Below are 17,176 nucleotides of genomic sequence, written 5' to 3'. Positions count from 1 at the left end.
AGTGTCAGAGCTGGAACTTGAACTCAGGTTTCTGGATTCTTTAAGTTCTGAGCTCTTTCTACTATGCTACACTGTCTACTGAGTATAATCAAAAATAGGATTATCAGCTGGTAATACTGCTGGAAATGGTACTCAAAAGAAGTGTTACATGACTCAGACTTCCCTCATTCACATTTCTTTTTCTGCCCTAATATGACTCAGTAGCATTATCAGTGTTAGCAAAAAACATAATCACTTATCCCATGCAATACAGATAGAAGAAGCGAGGTCTGTTAACTATATCCAAGTCACAATTTCCAAAAGCACACAAATGACTTCATGTCAGCTAAAGAGGTAAAATTGCTTTTACAGACATCTCCTAGGCCCTTTATAGGACTGGGTATGTTCTACCTAAGTACAAAAATTAAAATAAATCCATATTAAAAGCTGACTTTCAAGAAGGTTCTATGCAGGGTTTAATCCCTTGGACTTCTGACCAAAAGACTGACTGAATAGAGCCAGACCACTTAGTTCCCACAAACCTAAATTCAGAAAAAACTTGAAATTTGCACCAGACTGAATAGTGGTTAACCTGGAGAGCTAAAGATCAGTTCAAGAACCCAAGAGACTCAGGATGAGACCAAGCAGGACTGATCACTCCACCCAAAAAAAAAGCATGGGGTGGAACCTGGCCCTATCACAAAGGCCCAATTCAGGAATTCAATCTAGAAAGATTAATAAATCAAACAACATATTGACCAGTATAAAAAATATACGTAGACCTAGAGGTCCCTAAAAGTCCAGCCAAGCAAGAGAAAGTAATTCCCTAATAATTACAGAGATTCATAAGGAAAAATGGATTTTCTATGAGGACTACATAAATGTCTAAAAGAAATGAAACAAGAGATAAAAAAAATGAAATGAAAGTTCTGGAGGAAAGAATTGGAAGGAGAATAAATATTTCAGAAAAGGGTAAACCTTACCTAAGTAACAAGCTGCCTGAAAACTGGAATAGTCAAAACAGAATGCAATGACACAGTGAGAAAGTAAGAAATATTAGAACAAAAGTTTGAAAAAAAAATGGAAAATATAAGAAATCTGATGATAAACAACAGACCTAGAAAACAGGTCAAGGAATGCTCATTTAAGAATCACTGGCCTCCTTGAAAACTATGGTAAAAGACAAGACCTGGACACTATATGTCAAGAAATAAGATGAAACCTGTCCTGATCTACTAGAGCCAAATATCAAAGTGAAAATAAAAATAATCTACCAATCACCTCCTAAAATATACTCCAAAAGGAAAAATCTCCACAAAGTCATAGCCAAATCCAGAACTCCCATATCAGAGGAAAAATATGCAAGCGACTAGGAACTTTGAAAAGCAAGCATAAAAATCCACAAAAACCAAGAAAAGTAAAATTATTTGAGCAATTCAAAGGAGACATATAAAGCTAACATTTAATAGGGAGGAAAGAAATGTGTCCCTTGAGAACCTTAATGTCTTTGAGGGTAAATTTGAGGCAGTTAAGTAAGAAAAATAGAGGCCCTGGGGATAGACTGGTTCTGTTCTGAGGGTCAAAGTAATAACACACTACTAGAAAAACATGCTATTTCTCATAATTGGGGTGTATGAGAATATGCAAACATGGAGGATATAGTTGGGGAAGTGAGCATCAGATGAACCTCATTCTTATTTGAAGCAGACAAAGGAGAGCAAGATAGAGAGGGAGATAACAAGACTAGAATCTAAAGGCATGCCCATCAACTGGGAAATGCCTGAACAAATTGTGGTGTATGAACGGAATGGAATATTATTGCACAATAAGAAATGATGAAAGAAATTATTTCAGGGAATGCTGGGAGTACAAACTGATACAGGGTAAAGGGGGCAGAACCAGGAAAACAATTTATACAAGGACAACAACACTATAAAGAAAGACAACTTTACAAGGCTCAAGTATTCTGATCAATGCAAAGACCAATCATGTTTCCAGGAAAGCGACTACGATGAAACATGTCAGAGACCTCCTGACAGTGAGAATGGACACAAGGTGCAGAAAAAAACACAAATTTTTAACATGACCACTGTGTAGATTCATTTTGTTTGCCTTTGCTTACGTGTTACAAGTCTTTTTTCTTTTATCTCCATTTTTGTTTGGGGGTGGGGATGAAGTAGCAATAATGATGTTGCCCCCCCAAAAAAAGATTAACTAAAACATTATTTTAATGCATAGAAGAGAACGAATGAAGGAAAGTAAAAGTAATACTGTTTTAAAAGTAAAAGTGTGGGAATTATATATACTATTTTTAAAAAGCAAACAACATAAAATGATGATGCATAGCTTCAGAGAGTATCTTCTTTTTGTGTTCTACTACCGTGTTTCCCCGATAATAAGACACTGTCTTATTAATTTTTTTGGACAGAAAAACACCAGAGGGCTTATTTTCAGGGGAGGGCTTATTTTAATGAACATTGACAGCAATTTTAATAAACAGGTAAATGTGAACAAAAAAATGTACCTTTATTCAATAAGCAAATCACTGGGGAAGAACAGGATGACACGCTCACTGCTGCAGCTCTGATTGGATGCAGCTCGTGGCGCGGTGTGCGTTTCATGGGGGGGGGGGGGATGGTGCATACAGAGGGTACCATAATGTAGCGTGTAGCGCAGGGGATCACCTTCACTCCAGTAGCAATCTCAATAGGGCTTATTTTCGGGGGAGGGCTTATTTTAGAGGAATCTCACACAGTAAGGGTAGGGCTTATTTTTGGGATAGGTCTTATCGGGGAAACACAGTATATGGAAATGTTTTCTTTTTTTGTTTTGTTTTTAAGTTCAGAATAAGAGAGAACATTTAAATTTTAAAAAACAGATCCTAACCCTATGTGATACAAGACCAATCAGGGCACATAACTAGACCAAACAGAAGCACATGGCTCCAGAAAAGCCCAGCGGACCACTGATGAAGACACAGTAACTCGTTTCTTGCTGGAAGGCCTGCAGGGATCTATATAAAGGCTTGACAGTTGGTTCTAAACTTTGGCTAAAGTTGCAAAAAGAAAAAAAAAATCTAAGGAGACAGACTAACAGGATTGTCATTTCTACTCTCCAATTTAAGAAGTGGGTTGTAGGGAAAGGAGACTGCAACTTACTTCTCAGGTAGAAGAAAACTGCTGGGGTATCGGTACCACTCTTTGCCCACACAGACGTTCACTGGTCTCCCTTCTGGGACTGTGTGTATAGAGGGATCAGTAGCAATTCTGTGGAATTCAGGATACAAATCAAGGGGTCCATGATACCCTAAAATAATTATCAGAAAAGGGGAGATACTACAAAACAAGATTCAAAATTTAACTGTAATGCATTTTAAATTTGTACTGAAGTTCCTCAAGTGATGGAAGAGTTTGAAGGTTCACAGTGGGCAGACCTGCTCAGTCAATGCCTCTCCAATGGGTCAGATGTTAGTGTATACCAATTAAGTTTGTTTTGCTAAAAAATCTTTCGTTCTCTTGCCTTTCTCTACCCCCTTTCACCTTTTTTGGTTTAGTTGTTCTTACTCCATTTTAATGTCTTGTATTAGAATTGGTATTCCTAGAAAGAATGTCATGATAGGAACTCAGACTCATATTAGCATCTTCCATTTTGGAGCTTTCTTAATTTAATAACATCCCTTTAAAAAAAAGTAGATATATGCAGATAGACTATTTATAGTTAATCATACTAAAAAGAATTCACAATCCTCTCTTCTATTAATATTAAGACAAATTACTCCCAAAGGGCAAAGAACCTAGACATTAAAGTAACAGCTATCAGAGCTACCAGAGCTTCTCACCCAGGGAAGAAGTTTCCTCTTAGAAAAAGCAGCAAACATATCAATTTATCATTCATCAGCTAAAGTTTCAGATGAAATATCTCAGGGCCTCGTTCTCCAGAACACTTACCTCTGAACAGTGCCACAGATCGAGACAGGGATAGCAGCCCGAAAAGGAAGACAGTCCCTAAAGCCAACCAATTGGAAGAAACTGTGTAATGTTCTAGGCGGTAGCGTTGAAACACAAAGTGATAACATTTCTAGAGAAAAAATATAGTTAAAAAAATTTAATAATATTTTATTTTCCCCTAGTTAATGTAAAGACAATTTTTAACATTCATTTAAAAAAATTTTTAATTCCAAAACCCACAAAAAATACAGAAAGTGAAAAATGGTGTACTTCGATCTATACTAAGATTTGATCAATTCTTTCTCCGGAGGTAGATAGTATTTTTCATCTTGAATCCTTTGGAATTGTCTTGGATCGCAGTATTGCTGAGAATAACTAAGTCATTCACGGTTGACCATCATACAATATTGCTGTTACTATGTACAAAGTTCTCCTGGTTCTGTTCACGTCACTTTGCATTAGTTCATGTAAGTCTTCCCAAATTTTTATGAAATCTGCTTACTCATCATTTCTTATAGCACAGTAATATTCCATTACAATCATATATTATAACTTATTCAGTCATTCCCCAATTGATAGGCATCTCCTTAATTTCACATTTTTTGACATTACAAAAAAAGCTGCTATAAATATTTTTGTACAAATAGGTCTCCCTCCAACCTTTGTAAAAATCTCTTTTGGGATACAGACCTACTAGTGGTATTGCTGGATCAAAGAGTATGCAGAGTTTGATAGCCCTCTGGGCATAGTTCCAAATTGCTCTCCAGAATGGCTGGATCAATTCACAACTCCAATATGATGCATTAGTGTCCCAATTTTCCCACATCTCCTCGAACATTTATTCTTTTCCTTTTCTGTCATATTACCCAATCTGATAGGTATGAGGTGGTGCCTCAGAGTTGTTTTAATTTGCATTTCTCTAATCAATAGTGAGTTAGAGCATTTTTTCATATGACTATAGCTAGCTTTGATTTCTTCATCTGAAACTGGCTGTTCATATCCTTTGACCACTTATCAATTGGGGAATGACTTGTATTCTCATAAATTTGAATCAGTTCTCTATATATTTGAGAAATAAGGCCTTTATCAGATACATGCTGTAAAAATTGTTTCCCAGCTTTCTACTTCTAATATTGGTTGAATTGGTTTTGTTTATGCAAAATCTTAATTTAATATAATCAAAATTGTCCATTTTAGATCTAGTAATGTTCTCTATCTCTTTTGGTCATAACTTCTTCCCTTCTCCATAGATCTGACAGGTAAATTATTCCTTGCTCTCCTAATTTGCTTATGGTATCACCCTTTATGTCTAACTCATGTACCTATTTTGACCTTATCTTAGAATAGGGTGTAAGATGTTAGTCTACAACTAGTTTCTGCCATATTGTTTTTCATTTTTCCCAGCAGTTTTATAGTTAGCTCTTGTCACAAAAGTTGGAGTCTTTGGATTTATCAAACACTAGATTACTATGGGTATGGTCAAATTTACTACTAAGTCTTGTGTACCTAATCTTTTTCACTGATCCACCACTCTATTTCTTAGTCTGTACCAGATAGTTTTGATGACTGCTGCTTTATAGTACAGTTTAAGATCTGCTATGGGTAGGCCACCTTCTTTCACATCTGTTTTCATTAATTCCCTTGATTTTCTTGACCTTCTGTTCTTCCAGATGAACTTTGTTATTATTTTTTCTAGCTCTACAAAATAATTTTTGGTAGTTTAGTATGTCACTGAATAAGTAAATTAATTTAGGTAGAACTGTCATTTTTACTGAAAAAAGATATTGATGAAGAAATGTTATGTGCCTATGATATGTCTCATTAAAAACACACCTGTCTCCTAAGTGGGGAATTATAAAAAGAGGTCTGACAGATTATTAAAACCAAGAACATATGGAAATACCCTATCTTCTAAGAAATAAAAGAACATTTCCAAAACTGTCTATACATTAGCACCAAAATATGATGATATCTGTGATATCTCAGTAGTTTGGCATGGGCAAAGAATTTCTCTAGGCCCATGAAAAATCTCTTTTAAAAAATATTTCAATTAATAAACATATGCATTGTGTTTTTCCTCCATACCTCAGAGGGTCAAATTGGTACTAAACTGTATTGTTCTTCAACTTTAGACTACTTTCTGCTTTGAAGTTTTCTAGTTTCACTATCTTTGGCTTAAAACTCATGCAGACAAGATGGGAAAGAATGGAATGGGATGGGAAGGGAAAGGAACAGAAGGCAAGGGGAAAAAAGAAAGAAAGAAATCATTTGACAGGACATCAAGGAAGTGCTTTTATTATTTCCCAAGACTACTTGCAAACTATAAAAATGCTACTGAGACACATAGGTCACATATTCATACACAAGACATGTGTGGATTCTTATTAACAGTTCATGAGCACTGTTTCTTCAGGATCTCCCTATTTTGAGTCGGGTATACTATTACTAATCTTATAATGAGTCTTGTGCTTCATTTATGCTAAAAATAAAAAAAGGAAATGAGGAGGAGGGAGGAGAGATGAGAGAAAGACAGGCAGAGAGAGACAGAGAAAAGAAGGGAGGAAGGAGGAACAGAAGGGAGACTATGTTCAAAATGGTGACATCATAGGCTAAAAATGCCTAAGGAAAATAAATTTTCTTTCAAATTTAAATCTCAATTTGAAGCAGGGGTAAAGAACAACCAGAAGCCTGAAAATGCCATAAAATAGAGTGCATAGTTCAATTTTTTTTTAATGCACAAAAGTGGAAGAATGTTTTAAGCTTAGGGAACTGTCCCTAAATGTAAGTTTATATATAGTTATTTAATATAATCACAAAATATAGGCTAAAATTCTACTCTTATCCAAATGTTTTAAGGGAAGATATTAAATTAGCTCTGCTACTCCCTCATCATTTAATCAGTATCTAATTCTCTTACAGTGACTTAGAAAATGCCTCTAAAGTAAACTGAGTCTATGTTCTGAAATAAAAGGACAGTTATTTGTGTGTACACACACACACACAAAATTACGTATATAATAAATTATACTATATGGATGAATTATCTTAGGAGTAGAGATTCTGCAATCTATTTTTAAATTTCTATGATAAAGTATAAAGAAACTCAAAATGAAACTCTTTAGGATTTCTATTTCCCTGAAACTCACCTGAAGTGCAGAAAGAGCCACTGCACTACAAAGGCATATAAGAGGGTATACGGGGAACAGAAATCTCTCCTCTTTGTGAGGCTGAGCAAAGAAGATTATGATCCAGATGTACATTGGAGACAAGGTAAGCCAATAGGGACGGCCTAAATTCTGAACTGTAAGAAACAGAAAAGAAGCAATTTCATATTTCACGATAGTAGAAAACTGCAACCTATGTAGCCTTCAAGTCCCCCAACTTTGGATTTGGAATGGTGTAGCCCTGTCCTTGGCTATCCTGTATTCACTCACAAAATGGTGCAAGATAATCACACTCCTCTTCACTACCATGCAAGAAAATGTCAGCTAATAAGGGAATTCCATTCTGTTGCTTTCTAAAGAGACTAAATGCCTATCACCAGACCTAAGTGGTTCATGGGTTGTTAGTAAAATGATTTTTATCTTAGGTAGAGAAAGAAAAATCTCTTTTACTATGGGGTCCTGACACTAGGTCTACAGACCCCTAAGATTATCTGCCACAAGCTAAAAATTCTTTAAGTTTTAATCCTACGAAACAGAATATTTATACACCATGTTCTAGGTAACACTCTTGCTCCTTTAGCAATCAGCCTTCTTTATTACACCCAAGTAACCACAGGTTAAAAATAGAAGAAAATGATGGAGGAACCAGCATTCTCAAACACATTAACTGTATTTTTTTTTCAACAGTCACTGACAAATAGCTTGCTGCAAAACAAACAAAACAGCCCTGATAAAGCTTCCTCTCCTTCTCTCCTAAAACACCTTTCAACTCTAAATCTCTAACTGGAACCAAAATTTTTTTAAAAAGAATGCATGCATGTGCAAGCGCTAAAGGGATTTAATGATCACGGAGGCTCAAACCCCTGCTGGAAAGTTCCTGTGGTTAGGTACATGAGCACTGAGTGATAAGCTTGCAACCCCACAGTGAGAGCATCTCCTCCTGTGCTTGTATTAGTCATAATGAGCAGTGCAGCAGGAATTTCATGTAAAAGCTATAAACACAGTGCCCTCTGCTGCCCACCAGATTCATGCACCATAAGCTGCACAGTTATTTATCCCACAGAATCCAGCCTGTAACCAAGGGCCATAACTAAGTAACACCTGATTTACAGGGTTTGGGATGTATATACATTCACCAAAGGCTATAAACGCCTTCGTTTGAGGACAGGACATGGACAGTCTTTTGCTTTTCTTTACATCTTACTTTGTCCCAGAGCCTGGCACACTGTAAGAGATTAATAAACGTTTGTTGACTGACTATTCAGGGATAACAATTCTTAAGCTACAACACCAGTTATTTTAAACTTTGTCCACAATTATTGTAAGGTATTAGACTATATTTTAGATGAATACTTTGCCAAGGTTTAACTATTAAATTGGATTTTCTCAATTGTCATAGTATGTCACAACACAAATGAACCTAACCTCAGCAGGCAAAAATTCTTTTGTGCTACAATACTCATTTCTGAAATAGGATTTCCCATTTTATATATCTTAAAATGTAAATTTGCCCCTTGGGATTGATTTCATGTTCTCCCATCACAAGCAAAAGTACTTTGTAAACTGACGTTTTTAGCTTGCTTAATTCTTTAAAAGCAATTTACAAAACAAAAATAGCACAATGGAAACATAAACCGACTGAGGAAAAAAATCACTCATAACCCTTCCAAATCAGGAAAACAGATCTAGAGTTAATTCTCTTTCCAACTTAAGAGTTCTGCTTAAATCTGATCTTCCTGCAAAGAAAGCCAGAAGCACTTGCTTAGCTGATAACCCGAGTTAGTACAGTAGTGTAAAAACAGATGCTGAAAAACAGAAATAAACTGACTAGGTAAAGTAGGCAGTCCAGAGGAGAGCAGCCTCCTAATTCAGCCCTCCAGTTATGGGGGAAATGGAATAAATATTTTTTTAAAAATTCAGGTGAGGCTACTTTCATCAACATTTTTGCCACCAATATGGCTCATTAGATATACTCCACCCTTTGAACAACATAATCTTCATAGGACAAAGGATTCTAAAGATTGTGTTCCCCTGAGATCTTGCAAATGCCTTTTCCTGTCTAGTTGGTTATCAAGCTGGGTAGGTTTCCTTAGCTGTAAAGATGTAAGACTCTTCCTGTAGTCACGGAGGACTGTAGCAATTAATGGGTTACCCTGGCATTGTGGGTTTCTGTAGATTTTTACTGATGTGGTTTTCATTTGCAATAAATTAAGATAAAGTTCAGATAGGTCCTACATGTCTATTGCAGCCTTGCAAACCCAGGCTGCAAAAACAGACCAGCCTGCCATTCCCCTAAGAACACAGTGAATACAAGAAGGGACTCTATTTTTCCTCCACAGTAAACACTGTCACCTTGAGCAGCTATTTACAAGGCTGGCTAATGTTTTCTAAGGCACAAGTCTTCCTGCCACCAAGCAGACTGGAATCTTTCATAACTACCACTTACCATGAAATCTCTGCAACAGGGTCTCCATGAGAGAAGTCAGCGGTAGGACCAGAAGAGCCAATACAAAGGCCACATTGAAATTCAGAAACCCATTAATTAAATAGAAATACCAGGGTTCTGTGCCTGAAGGAGGAAAAAGAGACAAGGGTGAAACCTACAACCAGTAGTGCAGAGGCTTAACACATCATGTTCTATATTCATTAAACATTGGTCATCTGCTAAACTCAAGTAATTGGCAATTTACAAAATACAAGGGAAATAAAAACAGAACATGAAAAAAAAGAGTGGAGCCAGTACTCATATACATATAAATTACACCTTAACCTCAAATGACAAAGGGTGGCAGTCATGATCAACTGATGAAGAATCTAAGGTTTAAAACGGCCAGCTAAACTCGTATCATTGACCCTTACACTATGTAAACCCTAGCGGTTTGAGTTGGGGAACACAGGTACATACACACACATAAAAAAACCATATCAATGAGGCCATCATGAATTTTCCTGCCTTCTCAAAAAATTCTGTAATGAGTCAACAAGCATTTATTAAGTACTTATTACTTGCTAGGCAGTAGGGATAGAAAGTTAAAAAAATCATATAATTCTGCCCTCAGGGAGCTCGCACTCTATGAGGGGAGACCAACAGGTACATGTAATTAGAATATTCAGAATATAAATATATTTATATATAATAAATACATGTTTATTATATATAATATAGAAAATATTAGAAAATAAATACAAAGCAGTTAGATACAAGATAGTGAAGGAGGGAACCAGCAGTTGCAGGAATCAGGAAAGGTTTCCTGGAGACCGCAGCTCTCTGGCAGTATCTTGAAAGAAATAAGGGATTCCTTTAAGAGCAAAATAAAGAAGGATGAGGTAAGGAGAGTGCCCTCAAGGCATGGCAGACAGTCAAACTTCCCTGGGAGTTGGGAGAAGGGGAAAGCATTCGAAATCTCAGCTGGGCTACAAAGGTCACAAAATACTCTGCTTTCATCTTCCAGCTCTGGTTTCATCCTGTCATACTTGTAGCCAACCCTCAGGTGCCTGACTCTTATTTTTCCTATAGTGTAGAAGGCAGAGGTATTATGGGGCCATTCATCTGATAAACAAAAACAGTTCTTCCTGCTTAGGACCATCTTCAGTGTTAAGTTTCACTCAGCTACCTTGAAGATCAAGAATGAAGCGAAATGACGGAAAACATAAATCTCACTCTCATTAATTCTGACTCCTCAACTTGAGATGCTTAAGCCAAAAATGATTAAGAGTGGCAGCTCCCTCTGCACATTTAGCAATTTTCCCTTTGCTTCTCCCCTCTCTGTGATTATTTCAATCAGCCAGTAAATGACACACACGGGTCTTAATCATTGTGCTGTTGTGACACCCACCACGCACCACAGCAATTTCCTGCAATCAGCACCGCTTAAAAGGGTAATCAGGAGGCTTGAGGAGCAGTCAGGAAAACCTGACATCTTTGCAGCTTGCACAGCAAAATAAGACTGGAAACTAAACTCAAAATGTCAGAAATGTTTGAAAAAGAAGGAAAAGAGAGAGAAAAGGACTCCAGTTCAAACAAATGAAGGAGAGCCTCTGCAATAAGGCCTCCTGCAGGAGCATGAATTCACTGAGAACAATGATGTCTTATGCCCCTTAAGAATGACCTTTCAGACTAAGGAAAGCAAATGGATGAATGTAGTTTCTTTTTTTTTATTTTTTAAAAATAAATTTTAATTTATGAATGTAGTTTCAAGCAGAACTCTGCTCCTCCAGGTTTGTGATAACATTTTGGTTACCTGTTTCTCTAAAAAGGGAGGCACAAGCTCCTTGCCTGGCCTATCTGACTGCTACCTTCAATTCATAGGACCATTTTTTCCTTAAAGAATTTTGGTAATCTATAGATCTTGAAGAGAAACCATGAAGAAGAACAAAGGGAAGTGGGTAATTCTTGGGACATTATCTATTATGGTCAGTAAGCCTTGATGGACACACTTGGTCATTATCATTTCACAGCATTCAGTTACAATTGTTTCTAATGCTGTGAAATTCTATTGATCAGAATTGCCCCTCCCAAAAACTATGAGAATGCACCTCCCATATTTCTTTGCAGAGGTGAGGTGGAGGATTATGCATGAGGAATACTATTAGACTTAAGTTGATAAATCCATTGGTTTTCCTGAACTCCTTTTCTCCCCCTCTTTTTAATTCTGTCTGGAAGGAGTAGGGTGAAGAGATATATTGAGAAATGTAGATCATGTGAAAACAAAACATAGCAATAATTTTCTTAAGTCTTAATAGCAGGGACCCTTTTTTTCTTTTTGGTATTTGCAAATATGTTTGGAAGTCAATGGAAACTTTAAATAAATATAACATGTAAATATTTAGGAAGGGAGCTCTTTAGGGTTGGACAAAGACTTATTTCCATCCCATTCCGGCTTACCTTCTACTCCTGTTGATTATCATTATAACCATGCTGACAGTACTTTGAGATCTTGAATCAAAATTACTAAGTACTAAAGTCAACTGTCATTATTGTAATAGGAACTCAGACATCAAGTGCACTACCAGGCAATCTATAAACATTACACAACCAACTATTGCCTTGCTGAATGATGGAGCAAAGGGAGAGATGAGCCAAGAGTGAATAAGGTTCAGGAGAGGGAGTCTTAGAAATAAGAGCAAAGGTTGTGGAAAAAGAGAGTAGTTAAGTGAACATCTACCAGAAGGCTTTCCCTGCTTTGATGAGATGCCTCCCTTTGAATAGTAAAAGGTAGAAACTTTTATCTCTGTCCAGGGAGGTATCATTACTGTGGCTCAGAAAGTCCTGATGCTGAATCACGCAGACTTTGCGTCAGAGTGGTAAGTCAAGGGCTTCACTGATGCAAGGCTCAACATAAAAATGAGCTGGGTGCAGAGCCTCTCTACAGTGAATTACCAATGCAAAGCCATGCAATCACATACCATCTTGACAGAAAGCACCTCAATTTCTCTCCATTCCTAAGAGCTAATAAGCACTTTGAAAGAGTTTGCTAAGATAAGAAAAAGAAGTCATTTCTGATGTTTGCTGTGCTGGGTGGAGGAAAGTCATTACCCATGACTTAGTACCATAGGTACTAAGAGACATCACGTCATTCTTATAAATGTCAAGTTTGCACAGTAAAGAGTGGAAAATCATCAGACATAAATGATTAACAAAGGCCTCTGGAACAGCTTTTACTGGCAAATAACTTTAAATAAACCAAAAGGAGGCTTCAAACACTTTTGCTTCCACTCCCTCAAAAATGCCAAATTATATGGTGGGGGAGGGAGACATTTACTGCCCAGAGCCATGACCTTTCTCAGATTTCAATTCCTATAACATTATGGCTCTAAACAAAAACCAAAGGAGACAACAAGAACATGCGATGGGACAGGAGGGACAAAGATCCTGAGGGGAAGCAGCTGTTGTCCTAAATTAAATATCATTCCTTGTCTTGCCTTTTTTTTTGGGGGGAGGGGGGACAATGTGTTCTTTTATCTTATTTTTATTGATGTCTTTTGTTTTTACATCACCTTTATTTCTAAATATAATTTTCCCCCATTCCCTGACCAGTGAGCCATCCTTTGTAACAAAAATAAAAACAACAGAGAAAAAAGTGATCTGTAAAATCAAGACATCAACCATTTATGGCAGGATATGCAATATATGACAAACCACAGTTCCCCACCTCCACAGAGAAGGGAGAGAGGTCCATTTCTTCAACTTTCTTCCAGGGTCAAGGTTAGTCATTATATTTACTCTGGCTTTCCTCTTAAGCCTTTACATCACAGTCAGTCAGTCAATACATATTTAATATTCAGCCAGTCAATAAGCATTTATTAAGCACCTACTATGTATCAGGCACTGTACTAAGTGCTAGGGATACAAAAAAATGCAAAAGACAGTCTCTGCCCCGAGGAGCAGCTCACAATCCAGTGGGGGAGACAAAATATAAACAGCTACACATACAGGATAAACAGAAAATGATCAGCAGAGGAAAGGCTCTCAGATTAAGGGAGATCAGAAAAGGCTTCCCATAGTGGAGAGATGAGAAAGGAGAACACTCCAGAAAAGGGGAGACAGCCAGAGAGAATGTCCAGAGCCAAGAGATGGGGTGTTTTGTTCAAGGAACAGCCAGGAGCCTGGGGCCACTGGATCAAAGGGTACATGGCAGAGAGTAAGGTACAAAGAGACTGGAAAGGCAGGAGAACACCAGGCTATGAAAGCCTCTGAAAGCCAAACAGAAGATGTTATATTTGATCCTAGAGGCAAAAGGACACCACTAGAGTTTACTGAGCAGAGACATGGTCAGACCTGAGCTTTACCAAGTCACTTTGGCAGCTGAGTGTAATGGGAAGAGACTTCTAGCAGAGAGACTAGTGAGCAGACTACTGCAAGGACCCAGGAGCAGAAGCCTGCACCAAGCAGACAGTAGGAGCACAGGCGAGAAAGCAGCATATGTGAGAGATGCTACAAAGGGAAAACTGACAGACTCTGACAAGAGATTGGATATGAGAGGTGAGAGATAGTGAGAAGTCAAGGACAATCCCTAGGTGGGGAGCCTCAGTGACTAAAAGGATGGCGATATCCACAAAAGTCATAGGGAGGTGAAGCGTAAGATGAGTTTAGTGACGGACATGTTAAGTTTGAGATGGCCAATAGGCAGCTGGAGATGTGAGAGTGGAGATCAGCAGAGAGGAAAGGACTGGATAAGCAAATCTGAGAATCATCAGCACAGAGATAATAACTGAATCCATGAGAGTTAATAAGATTTCTGAGTGAGGGAGAAGAGAAGATGACCCAGGACAGAGCTTTGAGGTGCACCCAAGATCAGTGATTTAGGTGAATATCCAGCATAGGAGACTGAGGATTGGTCAAAAAGGAAGGAGGAGAAGCAAGATAGAATAGTATCCCAAAAACCTAGAGAGAAGAAAATATCAGGGAGACAAGGGTGACTGACAAGTGTCAAAGGGTGCAGGGAGATTAAGATGAGGACTGAGATAAAAATCACCAGATTTGGTCATTAAGAGGTGGTTCATAACTTTTGAGAAAGCAGTTTCCATTGAATTCTGAGGACAGTAGTCACACTAGAGAAAGTTAGGAAGACAATGAGAGGAGAGGAAGTGGAGGCACTGACTGTAGACAGCCTTTTCAAAGAGTTTAGTCACATAAGAAAGAGGGAGATGGAACAACAGCAAGCAAGGATCAAGGGACGGCTTTTTGGAGGATGAGGGAGACATGGGCATGTTTCTAACAGCAGGGAAACATCCAGTTAACAGAGAGAGACTGAAGAGAAGTAAAAGAGTAAAGCTGATATAGGGGGGAATCTGTGGTAGAACGCATGATGGAATTGGGTCACCTGTGCATGTAGAAGGGTTTGCTTTGGAAAGGAGAAGGGCCATCTCATCACATAAGATGAGTGAAGGTGGAGACAATGGCAGAGGGCATCTGAGAAATATGAGTTGTGGAGTAGAGGAGAAGGCAGCACTCTCCCAAATGGTCTTGATTTGTTTGGGGGATACAAGGCAAGGTTCTCAACTGAGATACTTGATCTATAAAAGGTTTGAAGAAGGATAAAAAGGTTTGAAAAAGTCACTGTGGCGAGTGGGATAATGAGTCATTTAGGGAAGTGCAAAAAGGATTGCCTTGCTGCAGTAAGGCCCATTTAAGATTACATCACATAAATCTGAAGTAGACCCAGTCAGCACAGTTTCATGATTTTCTCCAGTTTCATTCAGCAGCACATGAGTAGGAGCAAAGGTAAAGGATGGAAGGAGTGAATAAAACTCGGGCTGAGGTTTGGCAGGACAAGTTTAGAGGTGGGGTAGATAATTAGGCAAAGGACTCAAGAAGTGCTGTAGAGCTGAACTAGTTCATTAAGGGGATAAGATAGGAAAAGATAGGAAAAGAAAGGAGAGTGTGGCCAGCATAGGGTGATGGCCTAGAAAGAATTAAGATGTAGAGGGGCTGGAGAGCACAGTGAGAACAAAGAATAGAGTTTGGGGCTGCGAGGTAGAGGGAAAAGGTAGAATGACACATATATAATCAAATAAGGGAACTGCAAAGTTCAAAAACATGTAAATGGAGCATTTGTGTATGATAGCAAGACCGATAGCATGACAATCTCTGTGGGTAGCTGAAGAGCGATAGAGAAGTAAGTCATGGGAAAGTTGAGTAATTGGGAAGTAAGAGTATTTGAAGGCACATCAATATGCATGTTGAAGGCAAGAGCTGCACAAAGTAATCAACCTCAAAGTCCAGCAGTAGACAAAAGTCAAGATGACTAGACATGGTCCAGGATGCAGTCAATGACTTTGGCACCTTCAATGCTTGACCAAGCTCTAAGCATGCTACAGTACCTGCTTCAGCTGCCTTCATGGCTGTTGGAACAAATTATTCTCATCTGCCCATTCCACTGGGAAAGTCTTCACATGCTTGTGGTAGACATCCCTATAACTCACCAAGGTTTAAGGCCTGTTGATTACTCTTAAATTGGTTTAGCCCATCTGCTGAGATCGTTTTCTGCAATGTGATTACTGTGTATGCTACAGTTTCTTGGATCCACAAATAGGAGTTGGGTGAATCAGGTGGACACCAAAGGTACACTAACAGCCCTGAAAATGGCTCAGCAAGCCCTCACACAAGAGGTGCTAGTCCTCCGGAACAACCTATACACCCCAAGTCTCACAGCATGAGCGTAGGAGATGGGAAGGATAGAAAACCTCTGTGAGACAGGCATTAAACTCAATGAGGAAAGAAGAGTAGTATTCATCCTAAAGGTTGATAGGTAATAGCTACCAGATATGAACTGAATGAACTTCAAAGAAGAGGTTACTGAGTGATGAAGGTAGAGATACAGCCTGGAAGTGGCAATGGGAAGTGAATCAGGGGCTGTAAGTTCATCACCGTAGACAGGGCCAATATTCATTCACCCACTCATTTAACAGTTATTTACTAAGTCTTAGTATTTGAGATCTGACTTTTAATCTGCTCCTCTTTCCTGGCAATCTCATCAACTTCATGAGTTCAATTATCATCTCTAGGCAGACTACTCCCAAATTGAAATATCTAGGCCTTAGTTTTCTACCTAAGCTCCCTTTTTCATCTGCCTCATGGACATCTACACTAACTGTTTCATAGGCATCTCAAAAGCAACCCAATCTCTACTACCATCCTTCTAGTTACACAGGTTTACAATGTCAGCATCATCCTTCCCTCTTCCTCACATTCTATATTCAATCAGGTATCAAACCTCCATGATATCCCTTCCATCTGTCATTTAGTTCTAAACTTCATCACTTCTTACCTAGACTAGTGCAACAGCCTGCTAATTGATCTCTCTGCCACTCAACTTTCTCCTTACAGTGTAAAACTCATATTTCTTTTGTTTTTTTTTTTGGAAGGGGGTAGGTAGGGCAATTGGGGTTAAGTGACTTGCCCAAGGTCACATGGCTAGTAAGTATTAAGTGTCTGAGGCTGGATTTGAACTCAGGTTCTCCAGACTCCAGGGCCAGTGCTCTATTCACTGCACCACCTAGCCGTCCCAAAAGTAATATTTCTTAAGCTCCATTCTAACCATGTGATTCACTTGTTCATTAGAATTTTAAGCTCATTTGGAATCG

At 38.3% G+C, this 17,176-nt stretch overlaps 1 protein-coding gene across 2 annotated transcripts in view; it reads right to left on the bottom strand.

Annotated features, from left to right (window-relative positions):
* Positions 1 to 17,176, bottom strand: part of ALG9 (ALG9 alpha-1,2-mannosyltransferase) — a 138,433-nt gene that overhangs the window by 71,251 nt on the left and 50,006 nt on the right. For both annotated transcript variants that reach the window (XM_069080317.1, XM_069080318.1), the window contains 4 exons: positions 9,537 to 9,659; positions 7,073 to 7,227; positions 3,927 to 4,056; positions 3,138 to 3,285 (listed from right to left, as the gene is read on the bottom strand). In XM_069080317.1, coding sequence (XP_068936418.1) covers positions 3,138 to 3,285; positions 3,927 to 4,056; positions 7,073 to 7,227; positions 9,537 to 9,659 — 556 coding nt within the window. The remainder of the gene's footprint in view (positions 1 to 3,137; positions 3,286 to 3,926; positions 4,057 to 7,072; positions 7,228 to 9,536; positions 9,660 to 17,176) is intronic.

Source organism: Petaurus breviceps, unplaced genomic scaffold (assembly GCF_028583685.1).
Source record: "Petaurus breviceps papuanus isolate PSGF00001 unplaced genomic scaffold, PetGlider_PUasm1.0 91133, whole genome shotgun sequence".
Taxonomy (NCBI): domain Eukaryota; kingdom Metazoa; phylum Chordata; class Mammalia; order Diprotodontia; family Petauridae; genus Petaurus; species Petaurus breviceps.
Note: the sequence above shows the minus strand (reverse complement) of the source record. Positions and strands in the feature narration are given on the sequence as shown.